This window comes from Ahaetulla prasina, chromosome 4, assembly GCF_028640845.1.
Source record: "Ahaetulla prasina isolate Xishuangbanna chromosome 4, ASM2864084v1, whole genome shotgun sequence".
Lineage (NCBI taxonomy): Eukaryota > Metazoa > Chordata > Lepidosauria > Squamata > Colubridae > Ahaetulla > Ahaetulla prasina.
This window is the reverse complement of record NC_080542.1, coordinates 98,989,388-99,005,994: the sequence shown is the minus strand read 5'-3', so window position 1 is coordinate 99,005,994 and position 16,607 is coordinate 98,989,388. Positions and strand designations below refer to the sequence as shown.

The following is a 16,607-nucleotide window of genomic DNA, read 5'->3' as shown; positions in this document are numbered from 1 at the left end:
AAAACCATCTCCTAAATTTCTGTCTGGCTGTGAACAGACATTACACAGAACCTGGTGGATATTTCAATAATAGCTTACTCTATTTCAGTTAATTAATTAAGTTAGTTCCATCTATATAGCCAATAAGACAAACTCTTATTGTCATGACATTTAACTGGGTGAAACGATGCAACATTTTTTAACCAAGGTATCTCAAATGGTCTAAATTATAAAATGTATCCAAAATCCTAGATCCATGAGGGAAAGTCATATACTGGCTGCTGCTGTGCTGCTGCTGTGGTCATTGATCTTTATTTTCAACATTCCATGATTGTTTTCCAATCAGTCTTTCGATTCCTTATTCATTTCCCTACCCAGCAGCAGCATTTACTACCGGGATGAAATTCACTTACCTTCGCTACTGGTTCGCAAATATGAATGTGCGTCCAAGCACATTCCTCCTCCAAGCACATGCAAAGCCTTCTGCGCATGTGCGAAGGGTCAAAAATGGGACATGATGACATCCGGGTGCGTGGGCGGAGCCTCCTGCCACCTGCATTACCTGTTTGCCTGAAACGGATCGAACTGGCTGAATTTCACCACTGTTTACTACCCTTCTGGGGAGGGAAAAGAAGGAAAAGAAGGGAAAGGAAGAGAAGGGAAGGGAAGCAAAGGGAAGGGCTTGGTTCTCATTGCTTTTTAGCCCACCTTTGGTAATTTCATCAGTTTTCTGGGATCCCCAGACCTGATGACACAACTGGGTCTTGAAAGATTTCCAGAAAGTTAAAAGGGGAGGTGCCAGCCTCACTTTGGGGGCAAGACTGGTGCTAGATCAGGCTTCTGAAAATAGCCACTTTTCTCTTTTCTCTGAAAGGTTCTTTAAATGTGGCTTTGGGATTTTACAAATATTTACTGTTTTGAGCAAAAACTGTAGCCCAATTACTGAAAATTATTAATTAAAATTTATTCATTATATTTATAATTCAGGACAGAAGCTTTAAAATAATATCTCAAATCTTAAAAGCACATAAGTAATATGCTCTGGGTATTGTTTTGTAAATTTCCTGTAAGGGCAAAATTAAATATAAACCAAACCTGATGGAAAATCTCTTCAATAATTTCTTTACAAAGGATGCTCATCCTTTGAGCAGTGTAGTTCTGCAAATATGTTACTCTCTTAACATTCTGCAGGAACATATGCTCATTCTTCAATGGAAACTTTTTTTAAAAAAGAGAGACTATAATTATGACATGACATGTTAATGAGGTAATGTTGTTGGAAACACCCTGGAAATCCTATAATCATTCCCACAGAAACTAAAATACGGTTAAAGAAAAAGTATTTTCTTCATCGATTAGGGTGATAAATAAAACTTTGTATTTAACCAAATTATAAATTGAAAAGAATAATGGGGAGGCTGGAGGGGGAGAGATATTCAGCCACACTGATGTCCCATTGTAAATCTATCACCTAGTAAAAGAGAGACAGAAATGGCATATATTTACATCTTACTGCAACCTGACACTCAGCAATTAAAAAATAAAACATATAAAATAGGTATAAAAAATAAAAACAGGAGTCAATTTTCATCACACTCCTTAAACGTATGGTTGCCCACATTCCTTTTGCTTCATCCAGAACCCCTCAGGATGATCCGGCTAGGGTCAAACGTGTGTAGTTTTTGTGTGCATTAACCTTAAGGCTTACAAACATTTATAGAACTCATTTCACCCTTATACTCTGAATTTTGCTAAATCCATCTGCTTTCGAAGTCTGACCCTTGATATGGAATAGAAAAACTGAAGCACACTTTAAAGCCATAAAAGCTATATTTACTTTAAAATTATATTTGCTTGTGCCTGTAATGGCATCTTGCAGTAAAAGATTTATTGGCATTATTAATAATAAAGTTATTGAAGAGACATGCCAGCTATTCATGCTGTACCATTCTGCAGCATGCTTTGATGCGGATGCATTATTTGTTCGTCTCATAGTCTTACATAAGATTTCTCCCTGCTACAATTTCATTTCTATAAACTCAGCCACATTGCTTCAATGCTTTGAGATGCAGCAAGCACTATTTTAAAATGTGAGATTTTTAGAAAAACTATGAACAAATAACTAGCTTTGCTCCTGAATTATGTATAAGCATGTTAGTCTATCATCTTCCGAGGACTAAAGTTTCACTGCAGGAGATAAACGGTTTCTCAAAAAAGAAAGGTCAGGTAATAGAGAACTACCATAGATTCTGATACTACACTAGCTGTATATCCAGGAATATATTTCAGCAGAATGTCATAAAAAAGGAGAATCTTCAAATGCATAGTGGAAAAAATGAAATCAAGTTCTTTGTCTCAGAATTGATGAAATTCATGGTATATGTTTCTTTTTCTGGTTTTGGCAGCTGATTAGCAATAACTGCTTTAATGATATGATTACCTTCAGAACTTATATTGTTTGCTTTCCACAACCCTTAAAATAAATCTGTCAATGAAAACAGTTTTTAGATTTAGAATTCATAACTATTTCGTTGTATGTTTCCATAAGTGTACATTGGCACACTTCTTGGAGTTTCTTTTGGAGTTTCAAACTTCATATTTTTTTAGAAAAATATGTAAATAGAGACCAGACTGAATAAAATAGAATAGGATATATGCACATACTTGGTATCACTTAAAGAATACATATTGACTTCCACCCATCTTCACCAATACTTATTTCTTTAAGATGGGTGGCATATAGATTTTATAAATAAATTAAAAAATTAACTCATTGATGGAAATTAATTTTCACTTTCAATTTTTATGACTGCCCATCTCAAACATATGAATCTGGAAAGCTAACAGAAAATTAAAGCAAGTTTAAAATATCACATAAAGAAAATAAATAATAAATATAGGAACCAAGATAAAATGATATGGGATAATGAAATAAAAGAGATGGGTTCAACTGCACACTATATACCCAATTTTCTTTTGCCTTTTTTTTTTTCCTGCACAAATGTTCCTACAGTTGCTTCCTGGATCTTGAGTGGATGAAGTGGGAGGAGAAAGAAAAAATGTCAATTTTGTGTTTTTGCTTTGGATTTTCTCTTGAAGCATAGGTTTCCCCCACCCACCCATCCACCCACCCAAAATAAAATAACCTAGGTAGAAGAAGTGCCAACACTGCCTCTATGAGTACTGGTGACAAGTAGAAGGCAATTCACCATGCTACTTTATCTAAATTCCAGAAAGAAGAGAACATGTGCATTCCTGCCAGCATGAATCTGCTTCTTCCCCTCAACTCTAGTGAAAGACTACAAAACTGTCTTTAAGGCACTTATTCTGAAGCAGGCACTCTGTTTCCCTAGTAATAGAGGTAGATCTTGCTTACAGACTGCCTTATGCAGCAACTGTTCAAAGTTACAATGATCCTGGAAATAACTATGCAACTAAATTGTGCTTTCATGACCTTCACATTGTCTCTCAGTCACATGTTCACCATTATAGTTAGTTATAACACATTCTCCTGTGTCCAAACTGTTTTCTTTCTCCCCACTTCCCCCAAAGAGCAGAGGCATAGGAGACAATGATATTATACAAGAATAAGAAGGCACAAAATGGGAAATACATATTGAAAAGAATGTGCTAACACTAGCTAATTCACCTAGGGCAGTTGAGGGTGGGAGCTGAGAGCATGCTAGGGAAATAATGAAAGCATGCTAGCACATTCCTATCAATTTGCATTCTCCATTATCTGCTTTCTTATTCTTTTTTAATCCCTTCCTCTTCAGTAAATGTAACTATAATCATTAAGTTCGTTCTTACTAATTATCTAGTGCTAGGGTTAAGCAATCCAAAGTTTGAGGAAGTAGAGAAGAAAGAAAGCTGCAATCAAATCATAAACACAATTGCACTCATGTGATTTTCCATTTAGCAACTGAGCTGGTACTCCCAAATGTGATTGCTAAATGTAGACTATCTATAAAGAAGTCCTCTCGTATCATGAAGGGGCTTACATGCAGAAAATAGAACTAAATCCAAAATTCATATCCTAATCAGCTCTGGGATTATACTTCTTAAAGGTTTTGAACATCTAACATTTAGGTTGAAGGCTGACATTTCAAAATTGTCATAATTAAATCCCAGATAATTCTGGATGGTAGGAGAGAGCCCAGGGAACATAACTGAAAAGAAAGTCTAAAATTTGCACAATCTGAACATTGCCCAATCTGCATTGGTAACACAAAAGCACAATTATGTATGACATATACTTTTCCAGACACAGATTGTAGAGTATTATACAAGACTTGGAATTGCTTCCCAAAAGAAACATGCCTATACTTTTCCTTGCTTGGTTTTTAGAAGAAATACTAGACCTACTTTCTTATTCAGGCATTTTCCACCCATGAGACAGCAGTATTAACCTATTTTTTAGTAGTGCTAGGCTTTTTTTCTGATATATCTGTCCTCAGCATTCTCTTCTAATTGTGAACCATTACAAACATACAAACAGTTAATAACAGTTACAAAAGTACTTAGACAATCTGTAATATAAACTATGAATATGAAGTATAAAATATAAATATTTTATATTGAAATATGAACTATGAATTTATGCATATTTAAAATTCAAACTTATATTCTTAAAAGGCATTTGATTTAACACAGAAGAAAAATAGATTTTTCATTAGTCTTTAGTCTAAGTTCCTAGGATATAGGGTATTAATTCTATGAGGGGATTTAATACCAACTGGGGATATTGACAAAGACAAATATTGAAGCTCCAATCAAGGTTAAAAAATACCACAGCTTTATTCACACAATCATAGTGGCCATCTTGATTCTTTTGAACCCCCTCCCCCCTGCAGGCAGTCTTGTTCCTTTGTTGCTGGCAAACCACTTTTGATGCAGGAACATGATTATATCTTTAAAGGACATCCTTAATTTATGTTTCCAATATCATGCTATACTTACTTCAAGTTCATTTTAGCACCAAGCTAACAGCCTTGGTATGATTCCCCTGTCACTGCTGTTTAAACAGTTTGAGAATGCACAAATAAGAAAAAGGAATGTTCCAAGAGGCCATTATTTATATAGAAAAATGTTGAATAGTGATAAATAACCTAAGGCAAATATGATTAAATAAAGAGTATTACTTTGAGAACTGAATGGAAGAAAAAGTATACAAAAGATAAGCAAGTTTGAAAATTTAATGTGATATGCAATGTGGGGAAATAAAGAAAACACTTCAGATTTCTACATTTGTTTTACAATGGTGAGTATCTAAGAATTTTTTAAAACTGTTATCACGTTAAAGTCTTTTTCAGAGCTTTTGTGCATATTGACAATCTGCAATTAGACAGAATTCTGGAAAAAGAAAATTCTATTCTCAGTGGAAAGTGATACAATTTTTAGTGATCATACTCAGTGTGACTTCTTCATGAATAATCAAGATCCTCTACATGCACAGTAACCAGTTGATTACTGATCTTCTAGTACATGCTATCAAAATTGTAAATGTGCCCACTCCTCCACATAAAAGATTAACTTTCTCTTCCAAGGAAAGGTTTGAAAATTCATGCAATATGCAAATTTTGGAAAAGTGACATACTTCTCCCATGAATGGTTCTATATGTTCCAAATCTTCAATAACAAGAATAGTTCCATTGTTCCCAACATTTTACAGTGATAATAGATGAGAGCAGTTAGATGGAAGATAGATAGATAGATAGAGAGAGAGAGAGAGAGAGAGAGGCAGACAGACAGATGATAGAGGTAGCGGTAGAGCTAGAGGTAGAGGTAGAGGTAAACAGAAGAATTTCCCTAACAGAAAAGAGTTTGTTGGTGGTAGCACAAACAAACTATTTTTAGAGATATCCCTGGTTGATGGGATTAATTTTGTAGAAGAAAAAAAAAAGCAGAAAAGGAAAAAGCTATCTGAAACAACCAGGATATGCAATTCTGGACTATTAGTTCACTTTCCAGAGGCTGCATTTAAACAAATATAATGTGTCATCTGTATTCTTCAGAAAAATTCAAAGGACGAGGAAGAGCAGGATCACATTTTGATTCAGCCCGCAGACGGAGTAGAGCTGTCCTTTATCACATCTCCGGACACCTACAAAGAAGAGAAAAGAACAAATTAAAAATTAATAATGTAGGTATAGAGAATCAAACTATTTTCATGCTATTCTATCTGAGGTGGGGGGTTGTATGCTGCTCAGAAGATTTAGATTAAAGGGGGAAAACTAATTGCTTATAATTGCCCCTTTCTATTTTGAAGATATGTACTGAACTATAAATATAGAAATATAGAAAATAAAACCTTGGCCAATACAATGTTTCTTGTAAGTGAGTACTGTACAATTTCAAAGAGAAAATGCAATGGACAGAGACTAGGATCCTTATATCTGATAATGATGTTCATACGGTTTAGCCTAAATGTCTAAGGCTCAACCCAAACATTATGCTATTCTTTTATAAAACTTCATAGAAAATGTTGGCAAAAAGAACTTTAATACTTTCCTTTCCTTGAGCCATGATTCAGATTTGCTGCCACACAAACACTTCTTAAAAGCAAAACCCTAGTGAAAACTCCCACCCTCCCAAGCTAATAATAGAGGGAAGTGCTATTTCCATCATGTACCCAGCAGGAAAACTGCATGAACAAACTAGTGTTTGTTTGTTTATTATTTATTTATTATTTATTTAAAGAAAATACCTTAGAATTAATGGAATGTTTTACATCAATCTATAAAGCAATGAAAGTGGCATTATATTCTCTCCTTTCCAATTTATTGTAGAACTTTGATCTCACTGTGCTAGTGAGCAAACTTCATTCATAGCACAACTGGAAGCATAAAAAAAGTACCAAGTAGATATATTGTATCACCTGGAAGCTAAAAATAGGGATCATATGATGCATTCCCATCACTGCAATCTTTTTTAGGTATATAGGTGATGCAAGGCAATATTCTTAAAAGAGTGAGAATGTATTTTATTTTATTATTTTTAAAGGGGCAGGAAAAGCTTTATTAACCAGTTATTGACCAATTTTCTAAATTTTACGAATTTATCACCTAAGGTCTCTCTATTAGAAAATATTGGGATTAACTTGATAGAGAACATCGACAAAAATATAAATTTAGGCGAACGGGGCAGTATTTAGTTGACAGAATCATAGTATTTGGAAAGTAGTTGGAAATTTAGGAAATCTCCTAGTTCAGTGCCTTATTCTCTAGATATATGCTACTGTGAGAATAGTAGGTGGCCAGCCAGTTACTGCTTAAATGCTTAAAGTATACCATCTTCCAAGACAGTGTATTCCACATTGAAAACTCCCACATTAATGTATATTTTTATGATATTCGGCTGAAATCTGCTTCCTGATCATTTAAGCCCACAATTTCCAGTCTGACTTCCAGAACCACAATGAACAAGTCTAGCCCATCTTTTTCATGGCACTCCTTCAGACCCTTGAAGACAGCTATCATGGGTCTGCAATATTCTTCTCTCCAGGATAAATATACCTAACAATACCAATATAAGTTCCTCATCAGTTTTTTCTTTCCTTTTTTTTTTATCCCTGTTATCAACTTGGTTGCAATTCTCTGAAAACTCTCTAGTCTGTTAGTGTCCTTTCTAAAATGAGGTGCCCAAAACTTAATGCAATATTCCAATCAATGAAAAGTAGAAGGGAACTATGACTTTGATGAACAAATCTCATAATACCCTATTTGCCAAAATTTCTGCCCCAATGAGATGGGGGAGGTGGAAATTGTATATCTTGGCCTCTTGCATTATCATTCTTAAATTCATATGTCTTTGATAACATCATTCTATAAAATTTGTCAGGCATAACATTTCTATTTTTATTTATTAATGAGAAACTTGGCCTTTTTTGGCCTTTTTTGGCAATGTGGCTGCTGTAATTTTTATAGTTTTTTGTAGGTAGTGCAAGTTACTAAATTCTGGTTTGACAAAAAATTATGAATATTTTGAATGAATCAAAGCAGTAGTACATTTTTTTTCAATAAATCACACTTACACAATGCTTTACAAAAATAAAATAAGAGGTATTTATAACTCTTTAATACTTGCAGTCTTGCCTAAATGATAGATCAAATCACTTGTAAATAAAACCTAGACACAATTTCTCAGCAGAAATAAAATAGATGTGTAGGTAAATAGAATAAAGAAACTGATTTGCATCTATTTAGTGAAATAGTCTCAGCTCTAAAATGTCCATGACCCTCATCTCTAAGTTAGTACAGCTGACAATTAGAACAAAAATACACTCTTTGTTTTAGCTCAGCTCAGCATGAACCCTGACACCCTTTGGAAGAGAACTCCTATATTTGGGAAATTGGATGCTTGTTTAACTGTGTCTTCTGGTAAATAAATTACTTTGTTGTTGCATTTCCACTTTGGCTATTTTCAGTTACCTCCATGAATGATGCCTGAAAACAACTTCTATAGTCTATAGAATTCTCTGTGGAATACTCTATGGAATTCTTATTTATGTTCAGTTAAATGATTTTATTTTCCAGAGAATAGATTCTTTATACATTATGGTCGCTGATAGTTCTTTGGTTATATAGGTAGTTCTCAACTTACGACCATAATTGAGCCAACATTTCTGTTGTTAAGTGAGACATTTTTAAGTGAGTTTTGCCCCATTTTATAACCTTTCTTGCCACTGTTAAGTGAATCAATGCAGTTGATAAATTAATTACCCGGTTGAATCTGGCTCTCCCATTGACTTTGCTTATCAGAAGGTCACAAAAAACATGACCCTAGGAACCAGCAACAGTTATAAATATGAACAAGTTGCCAAGCATCTGAATTTTGATCACATGACCATGGGAATGTTGGAAAGGTAATAACTGTGAAAAATGATCATAAGTCACTTTTTTCAGTGCCATTGTAACTGTAAATGGTCACTAAATAAACTGTTGTAAGTTGAGGACTACCTGTAGCTGCAGGCAAAAGTCCTCATAGCTATTTTGAACTCTATTGAAATAAAAGTAAATATTAAATATTTTCTTCATATAATAGAAAGCTGAGATTGTTTTTATTTACCAATTTTAACATTTACCAGTTTGTCTAAGTGAAAACTGGCAGAGCTCAAGATATTAATTATTGTCTAAATTTAAAAATTTTAAAAATGGGACTAGACTACATCCTAGTTTAATCTACATGGAGTGATTATATATTACTTGTAAGGAAGACTTTGATTAATACCGTTGGATAACTTATAGAAGATCCCACTGAGTAGAAGATGCATAAGATGATACTTGTTGAGACTGAATTTATTCTAACAGGAAGTATTTCTTCCTGCTCCCAAGAATTGCGTATAATATATTAAAAGTGAGTTTTAAATAATGTTTTACTGATTTCTGAATTGTAATTTAATTATGCAAATATGAATAGTATATTATGTAATAAAAACAGACATTAATTAAAACAATCATATGAGGAATAAAATATAAGTATTTACTTAAATTTTGCATTGAAATTTAATGAGATTTAAAAGTGTTATCCTAGTGAGATTATGTTTAAACCTAATACATACTCTATCAGAGTTCTAAAATGCTACTTCTAAAAACAAAGACAGATTTAGTCATTCTAGGAGAAGACTGAACGAAATCAATGAACTCTGGTTTTAAGAGCTCCATTGTATACATCTTGTATATAACATGAAATGACTGTTAGGTTTAAAAGGACTGTTTGTAATAGATTTTTCACAGATGGATGTATCCAGACTTGAAATACCAATATATCATTCGATTTAGGACTTTCACTATAACAATTGTTCTTTTGAGTTTCTCTACCATTGTATGATAATTGCTTCTTTTCATATTTTTTTTCATTCTCTTGAAAATACAAATTTTGGTACAATATATTAATACAGCATGTAGATTATAATTCTAGGAAGCCATCAGATAATGAATGAATGCTAGAGAATGCTTTCCTTCTCTCAAAACGGAATTAATGGAATTACCAAGTTGATGCAAAAATGTTCCAAAGTTGGGGGAAGCAAAGATGGGGTGCAGAGTTAGCACATTTCTAGAAAGATGGTGACTCTTGCCCAGGGGAAATTATGAGCAAAGTAAAAGAAGAAATTGAAATTGGAAGAATGGAAGGAGGAATTTGCAGTAATAAGATTTAAGACATAGAGCAGAGGTTAAATCTATTTGCTCACAACAAAATATCTTATGCCACCAGACTTGAAATTTTGGACTTAGATAACTTAGAATGTTGCTGTCTTTGGTCTGACCTAAACATAGTACATAAAATCATCTGCTACAATGTCCTACCGGCCAATGAATACTTCAGCTTTAACCAAAACAATACAAGAGCACACAATAGATACAAACTCATGGTAAACTGATCCAAACTACACTACAGAAAATACAACTTCATTAACAGAGTTGTCAATACCTGGAATACACTATTTGACTCTGTGGTTTCTTCCCAAATCCCCAAAACTTTAACTTTAGACTGTCTATTGTAGACCTCACCCCATTCCTAATAGGTCTGTAAGGGGCGTGCATAAGTGCAGCAGCTTGCCTACCATCCCTGTCCTAATGTTTTCATTTATTAATATCCTTTACATGTATGTATAATTATGTTTACACTTGTATCTGTCATAAAATGCATGCTAGATGAAATAAATAAAATAAAAAATAAATAAAATCTCATTGAAGCTGTGTTGAGTGAGGGCTCCAAAAGTAATATAGTAGCCTGCTAGTGTTTTGCCAGTTATAACATTTTAATAGACTTCTAAGTGATTTCAAGCATGGAAACATTCTCCCCTTTGTTGAATGAGAATAGCTGTCTTCCAAATGAAATATAGGTTTCAAGAACCATGCAAATATAAGCAACTTATCTTCCTTCTAAAAATTATTGTCTTCCCCCCACCCCATTTTCACTACATATTTATTTCATAAAATCTCAGGCTGTATCATGATATACAATTGTATTTTAATTATGAAAAATATTTCTTGTTCAGTTCTAAACCCAATAAATCCTTAATTTTATTAAGAGGAAAGCTGCACAAATTCATCTCAGAATTTATGTTACTTGCAAAAGAAACCATGGAAGAAGGACTGAATGAATATCAGGACAAATATATCCAAAATGTACACAATGGATACAAAACCTTTTAAACAACTGAAGGTTGCTAAAATGATTCTCATAAATAGTCAGCCAAAGCACCTCAAATTGGTCTGAATTACCTTTTTCTCTCTTTCTTTTTTCAGAATGTTTTTGTAGATAAACCAGCATTTCCAGAATATAAAGTTTCAGATGCAAAAAAGTCCAAATTCATACTTTTGCATTTTAGTACTTTTAAAGCTGGCTGGGACTGGCTTATATTACTAGCAACGTTTTATGTTGCTGTAACTGTACCTTACAATGTTTGTTTTATTGGCAATGATGATCTATCTACAACTCGAAGCACAACAGTCAGTGACATTGCAGTGGAGATACTATTTATCATAGGTAAGGTATTTCATTCTTTCTGACATTACCATTACTAGTTCTGCAAAAAACTGTAGATTTTCTAACAAAAGGATAAAGTTGCAATGTGATCAAAAGTTATGTATCTGTTTTCTGTCTGCATTTAAGCATAAGTTTCCTTCAGTTTAATGGATTTTGATTGTGGGTGAAGTTTATTTTCTGATATGCCCTCCCATACTGTTAAGCAAAATAAAAGAGATCAAATGTGGATCTAATGTGCATTGTATATTGACAAATAATTTTGTCTCTATTCCTAAAGAAGCTTAATTGTTAGAAGAAAAATCTTTCAAATTTAATGGGATTTTTGAGTTTTTGTTTTCATTTTTACCACCAGAGATGCCATTTTGGCTTCAGTAAGAATCATTTTAATAACTTGTAATTCCTGCTCTTTAGAAAATAAAGATAGCCTGATCACTACTAATTCAGAGAATTTAATTTTTCATTTTCACACATATGATTTTTCTCTATTACATCACATTTATTTATATACTGAGCCATATTTGCTATTAAAACATATGATTGGTGAGATTATTTTTGCAACCCTTGTATGTGTCTTTTGCGTGACCCAACTTAAATAATGTCATGCTTTCCCTCTAGGCTAGGACAAAGCTGTCAGAAGGGGTTCTTGGGATGACAAAAGTAAACTAACCAGGCAGGCCAAAAGAGAACCTGAAGAAGTACAATTTAATGCAAGACTTGTTAAATTTCCTTACTGGAGCAGAGTAAGAGGGCACTGCTTGGTGGCCACAAGCATTTTATTTTTCCAATACTCATGAGGTAGCTTTACATTACAGTTCTAGAAAGAGAAAGTGCTGAGTTTTGCTTTCTGCCCTGATTACAATTATTCTTTGATTCTTTGCTTTCTGTTGCAAAATCTGGTATCAGATCCTAAATAGATCAAAATATTTTTCTAAAAATCTACTTTTAAAAATATATTGTTCCCTTTTTCACTTACACAATTGCTATCCCTATTTCCCACTAAACTATCAAAAAGTGATTGTTCAAAATACTGTACCATGTTTGGGATAGCTCTTCCTATCAATTCACATACAGATCTGGAAGGGGGAGTTTAATTGTGGTGAAGTGAAAATTTCATGATAGTGTCTGAAATTTGATATAAATCTTTAGCAATGACTCCACCTAGATCTGCAGCATGCCTATTCCAAGCTGCAGATCTAAAGGTAGAGACCTTTAGAAAAAGGTAATCCCTCTTGAAAACTGGTCCCAAATCTTGTAGGGCTTTAAGGGTAGTAACCTTGAATTGCATCCAGAAAGACACCAGTAATCAATCCAGCTCATGAAGAAGTGGTGTTGCAGGTGCATATATTTGGTACTATTTACTACCTGCACCAGAATGGGGCAAATTGCCACGGCCAATGCACTGCGACCAATTTGCTGCAGGACAACTTGCTGCAGGACAATTCAACAAATTCAAAAGTTAAATTAATTTCAGGGGAACCATGTCCAATAATAATAAAATAAAGGAAGTCAATCCAGAAATACAAGAGTTATGCAGCAAATTATCATGTGGCAAATTCACTGTAGTGAGTAATCCTATGCAGCTGCATCTTGCAGAAGTTTAAGTTTCTGAAAGCAGCCCACATAGAGTATGTTATCATAGTCTATAATGGTTTTAAAATGGTTTCTGCTGAAGTCACATTTATTTGTTCCTGTGAGTTTCAGTTTTATGTTGGGAGGACAAAAATCCTTTTCTTTCCGTAAAACTTCAATTTCATAAGTTGTATTTTGTGTATTATAAAAGGTTTCAAGATTACTTGTGTTCTAAATATTGGCATTCCATTCAGATTCCTATATTAGTTCTGAAAGGAGAATGAAGAACTGAAATGTGTAATGGATTTGCCAATAGTACAGGGAACTATTAGAGGTTATAGGGTTTTCAGTAAAGATACTCCAGCCATTATGAAATGGCTATGAGCTTAAAAATTATTTTGGAAAAGATATGTAATCTATGGATTGGTACTGCATACTCTGGTAGATACTATATTAATAAACACTACGATTGAAACCATATAGAAATCTTGGATGGAAAAGACCTTTAAAGTGCCGCGGCAGTCATTTAATGCCATTTGCAGCTATATCACCACCGAGCGCTTCAGTGACAGCAAAGAGGAACAGCGAGGCATGGGCAGTGGGGGGTGGGGAACAGGGATTTTTGCTACTGGTTCTCCGAACTACCTGCCCCCATCGCTACCGGATCGTGTGATCCGGTCCGAACCAGGAGCATTTCACCCCTGGTTAAAATGCAGTATTGCACGCTAATTTATTTATTTATTTATTTATTTATTTATTTATTTATTTATTTATTTATTTATTTTGTCACAACAATATATGTAGGTATCATACAAAAAGATTATATAGTATATAAACACATATACGAGTAAATATAAGGAGGTATAAGCATATATATAGGAAGAAGAAAAGAAAAACAATAGGACAGGAACGGTAGGCACGTTTGTGCGCTTATGCACACCCCTTATGGTCCTCTTAGGAATGGGGTGAGGTCAATAGTAGAAAGTTTTTGGATAAAACTTTTAGGATTATGGGAAGAGACCACAGAGTCAGGTAAGGTATTCCAAGCACTGATGATTCTGTTACAGAAGTCATATTTTCTGCAATCTAGATTAAAGTGGTTGACGTTAAGTTTAAATCTATTAGTTGCTCTAGTATTATTGCAATTAAAGCTGAAGTAGTCTTTAACAGGAAGGACATTACAATAGATGATTCTGTGAGTTAAGCTTAGGTCTTGTCGAAGGCGATGGAGTTCCAAGTTTTCTAAGCCTAGGATTTCAAGTCTGGTGGGATAAGGTATTTTGTTGTTTTCAGAGGAATGGAGAACTCTTCTTGTAAAATATTTCTGGACACGTTCAATTGTATTGATGTCAGAGATGTGGTGAGGGTTCCAAACAGGTGAGCTGTATTCTAGAATTGGTCTAGCAAATGTTTTATATGCTCTGGTTAGTAGTGTGGTGTTTTTGGAAAAGAAGCTACGCAAAATTAGGTTTACAACTCTTAGAGCTTTTTTTGCTATGTAGTTGCAGTGGGCTTTGGCACTTAGATCATTTGACATGAAAACTCCAAGGTCTTTAACGGGATGGGGGTCGTCTGTAAGGTAATGTCCATTTAATATGTACTTAGTTTTTGGGTTCTTTTTTCCTATATGTAAGACTGAGCATTTGCTGGTTGAAATTTGGAGCTGCCAATTTTTAGACCAAGCGGTTAGATGATCAAGGTCATTTTGAATGATAGAAGTATTGTCTGTGGTGTTAAATAGTTTGACATCATCAGCAAAGAGAACACAATTACTTGAGATATGGTCACAAAGATCATTAATGTATAGTATAAAGAGTGTTAGTCCAAGGACGCTGCCTTGAGGAATGCCACTCTTGACAGGAACAGGATTTGATAAAGCATTGCCAATTTTGACCACTTGTTGTCTGTTAGACAGAAAAGCAGATATCCATTTTGTGAAGGGATCCTGAGATGCCATAGGATATTAGTTTTAGGAGACGTTTATCATGTACTACTGAGTCAAAAGCTTTGCAGAAGTCTGTGTAGATTGCATCTATTGATTTGCCTTGATCAAGATTTGAAGTCCATATGTTATTGCAATGGAGAAGTTGTAAGTTACATGATAATTTTTTCCTGAAACCAAATTGTTTGTTGGAGAGTAGGTTGTTAGTTTCTAAGTGTGAGGTAATGGATTGGTTGATGATAGATTCCATGACTTTGCAGGTGACACAGCAAAGGGAGATCGGTCTGTAGTTTTCGACTAAGCTGGGGTCTCCTTTTTTGAAGATAGGGATGACTGTGGCTAGTGACCAAAGTTTGGGAAGAGAACTGGTAGTGAAAGCTTTATCAAAGATAATACTTAGGGGTTCTGCTATATTAATGGAAAGTTTTTTTAAGAAGTATGCACATAGTCCATCAGGTCCAATAGATAGCGATGGTTTTAAGTTATGAAGAGCTTTTCCAACGTTGTCTTCTGTGAAATCTATATGAGTTAAATCATCATAATCATTGCTGGTACGTTTGTGGAATGTCAGATATGAGTTATCGGAGTTAACAAAAACTGAGCCAAAAAAATGTTGAAGAGGTTTGCTTTAACTGTTTCGTCATTGCATTCTTTGTTGTTAAAATCTTTTAGTGGTGGGATGGATCTTGAGTCTTTAAGTTTATTGTTAACAAAATTATAAAAGGCACGATTGGAATTTGTGCGCAGAAGGTTCTCTTCTTGCTTGGTGTGGTAATTTGTGCATTCAGTTTTTATTTGGTTGCATATGTTTCTGTAGCGGTTTTTGAAATTTGTAACATAATTCTAATGACTGCTGGCTGCCTGTAGTTTGGCAGTTCAATTCTCATTGACTCAAGATTGATTCAAGATTGACTCAGTCAATAAAATGAGGACCCAGATTGCTGGAGGCAATATGCTAACTCTGTAAACTGCTTAGAAAGGGCTGTAAAGCGCTGCGAAGCAGTATATAAGTCTAAGTACTAATGCTATTGCCATTGCTATTGCTATTCTAAAAGAGATGTAATAGATGTTATGCAATTGACTATTTAGCAACATTTAGGTGAATGTTACCTAAGTTATACTTGGCCTACAGAGGCTGAAAAAAGAGTATAGAATATTGATAGTTGTACAGTTTTAGTTTACAGATGTGAAATCACGTTTTAAAGATTTTCAGTCTGACAAGTTCCTAGAATAGGATAGAGCAAAAAGTTCTTAGCATGCTAACTTTAAAAAAAAAAAAAAGCTGGAAACCCTATATCAGTTTGGACAAAAGTCATCAAATTGTTTATTTTTGTTTTGCTTTCTTTTAATATCAAGAAGAATTTAAAACAGCTTTTGTCACCTACATTTAGATCGAGAGCAACCCAAAATCCTCCCATCTTATCTTCCTGCATATGGAGATCAATTTGGGTTTCATTTATCTCATATGTAGAGTTTGGCTATTTTCCCATCATTCACTCAAAAAAATCTGCAGCCATCATTGAAGTAATATAATGCCTGTCAGAACTGCTGCACTTTGATCAGCAGTGGTTGGATAGCTCTAGAAGACGAAGTCAGTTTTCTAGATGGGGAGAAGTTCTCATGCATA

General features: G+C 34.2%; 1 protein-coding gene across 1 annotated transcript in view; it reads left to right on the top strand.

The window, feature by feature from the left end:
- KCNH8 (potassium voltage-gated channel subfamily H member 8) overlaps nt 1-16,607 on the top strand; it is a 397,775-nt gene that overhangs the window by 298,554 nt on the left and 82,614 nt on the right. The window contains exons 9-10 of the mRNA XM_058182729.1: nt 5,994-6,121; nt 11,229-11,469. Coding sequence (XP_058038712.1) covers nt 5,994-6,121; nt 11,229-11,469 — 369 coding nt within the window. The remainder of the gene's footprint in view (nt 1-5,993; nt 6,122-11,228; nt 11,470-16,607) is intronic.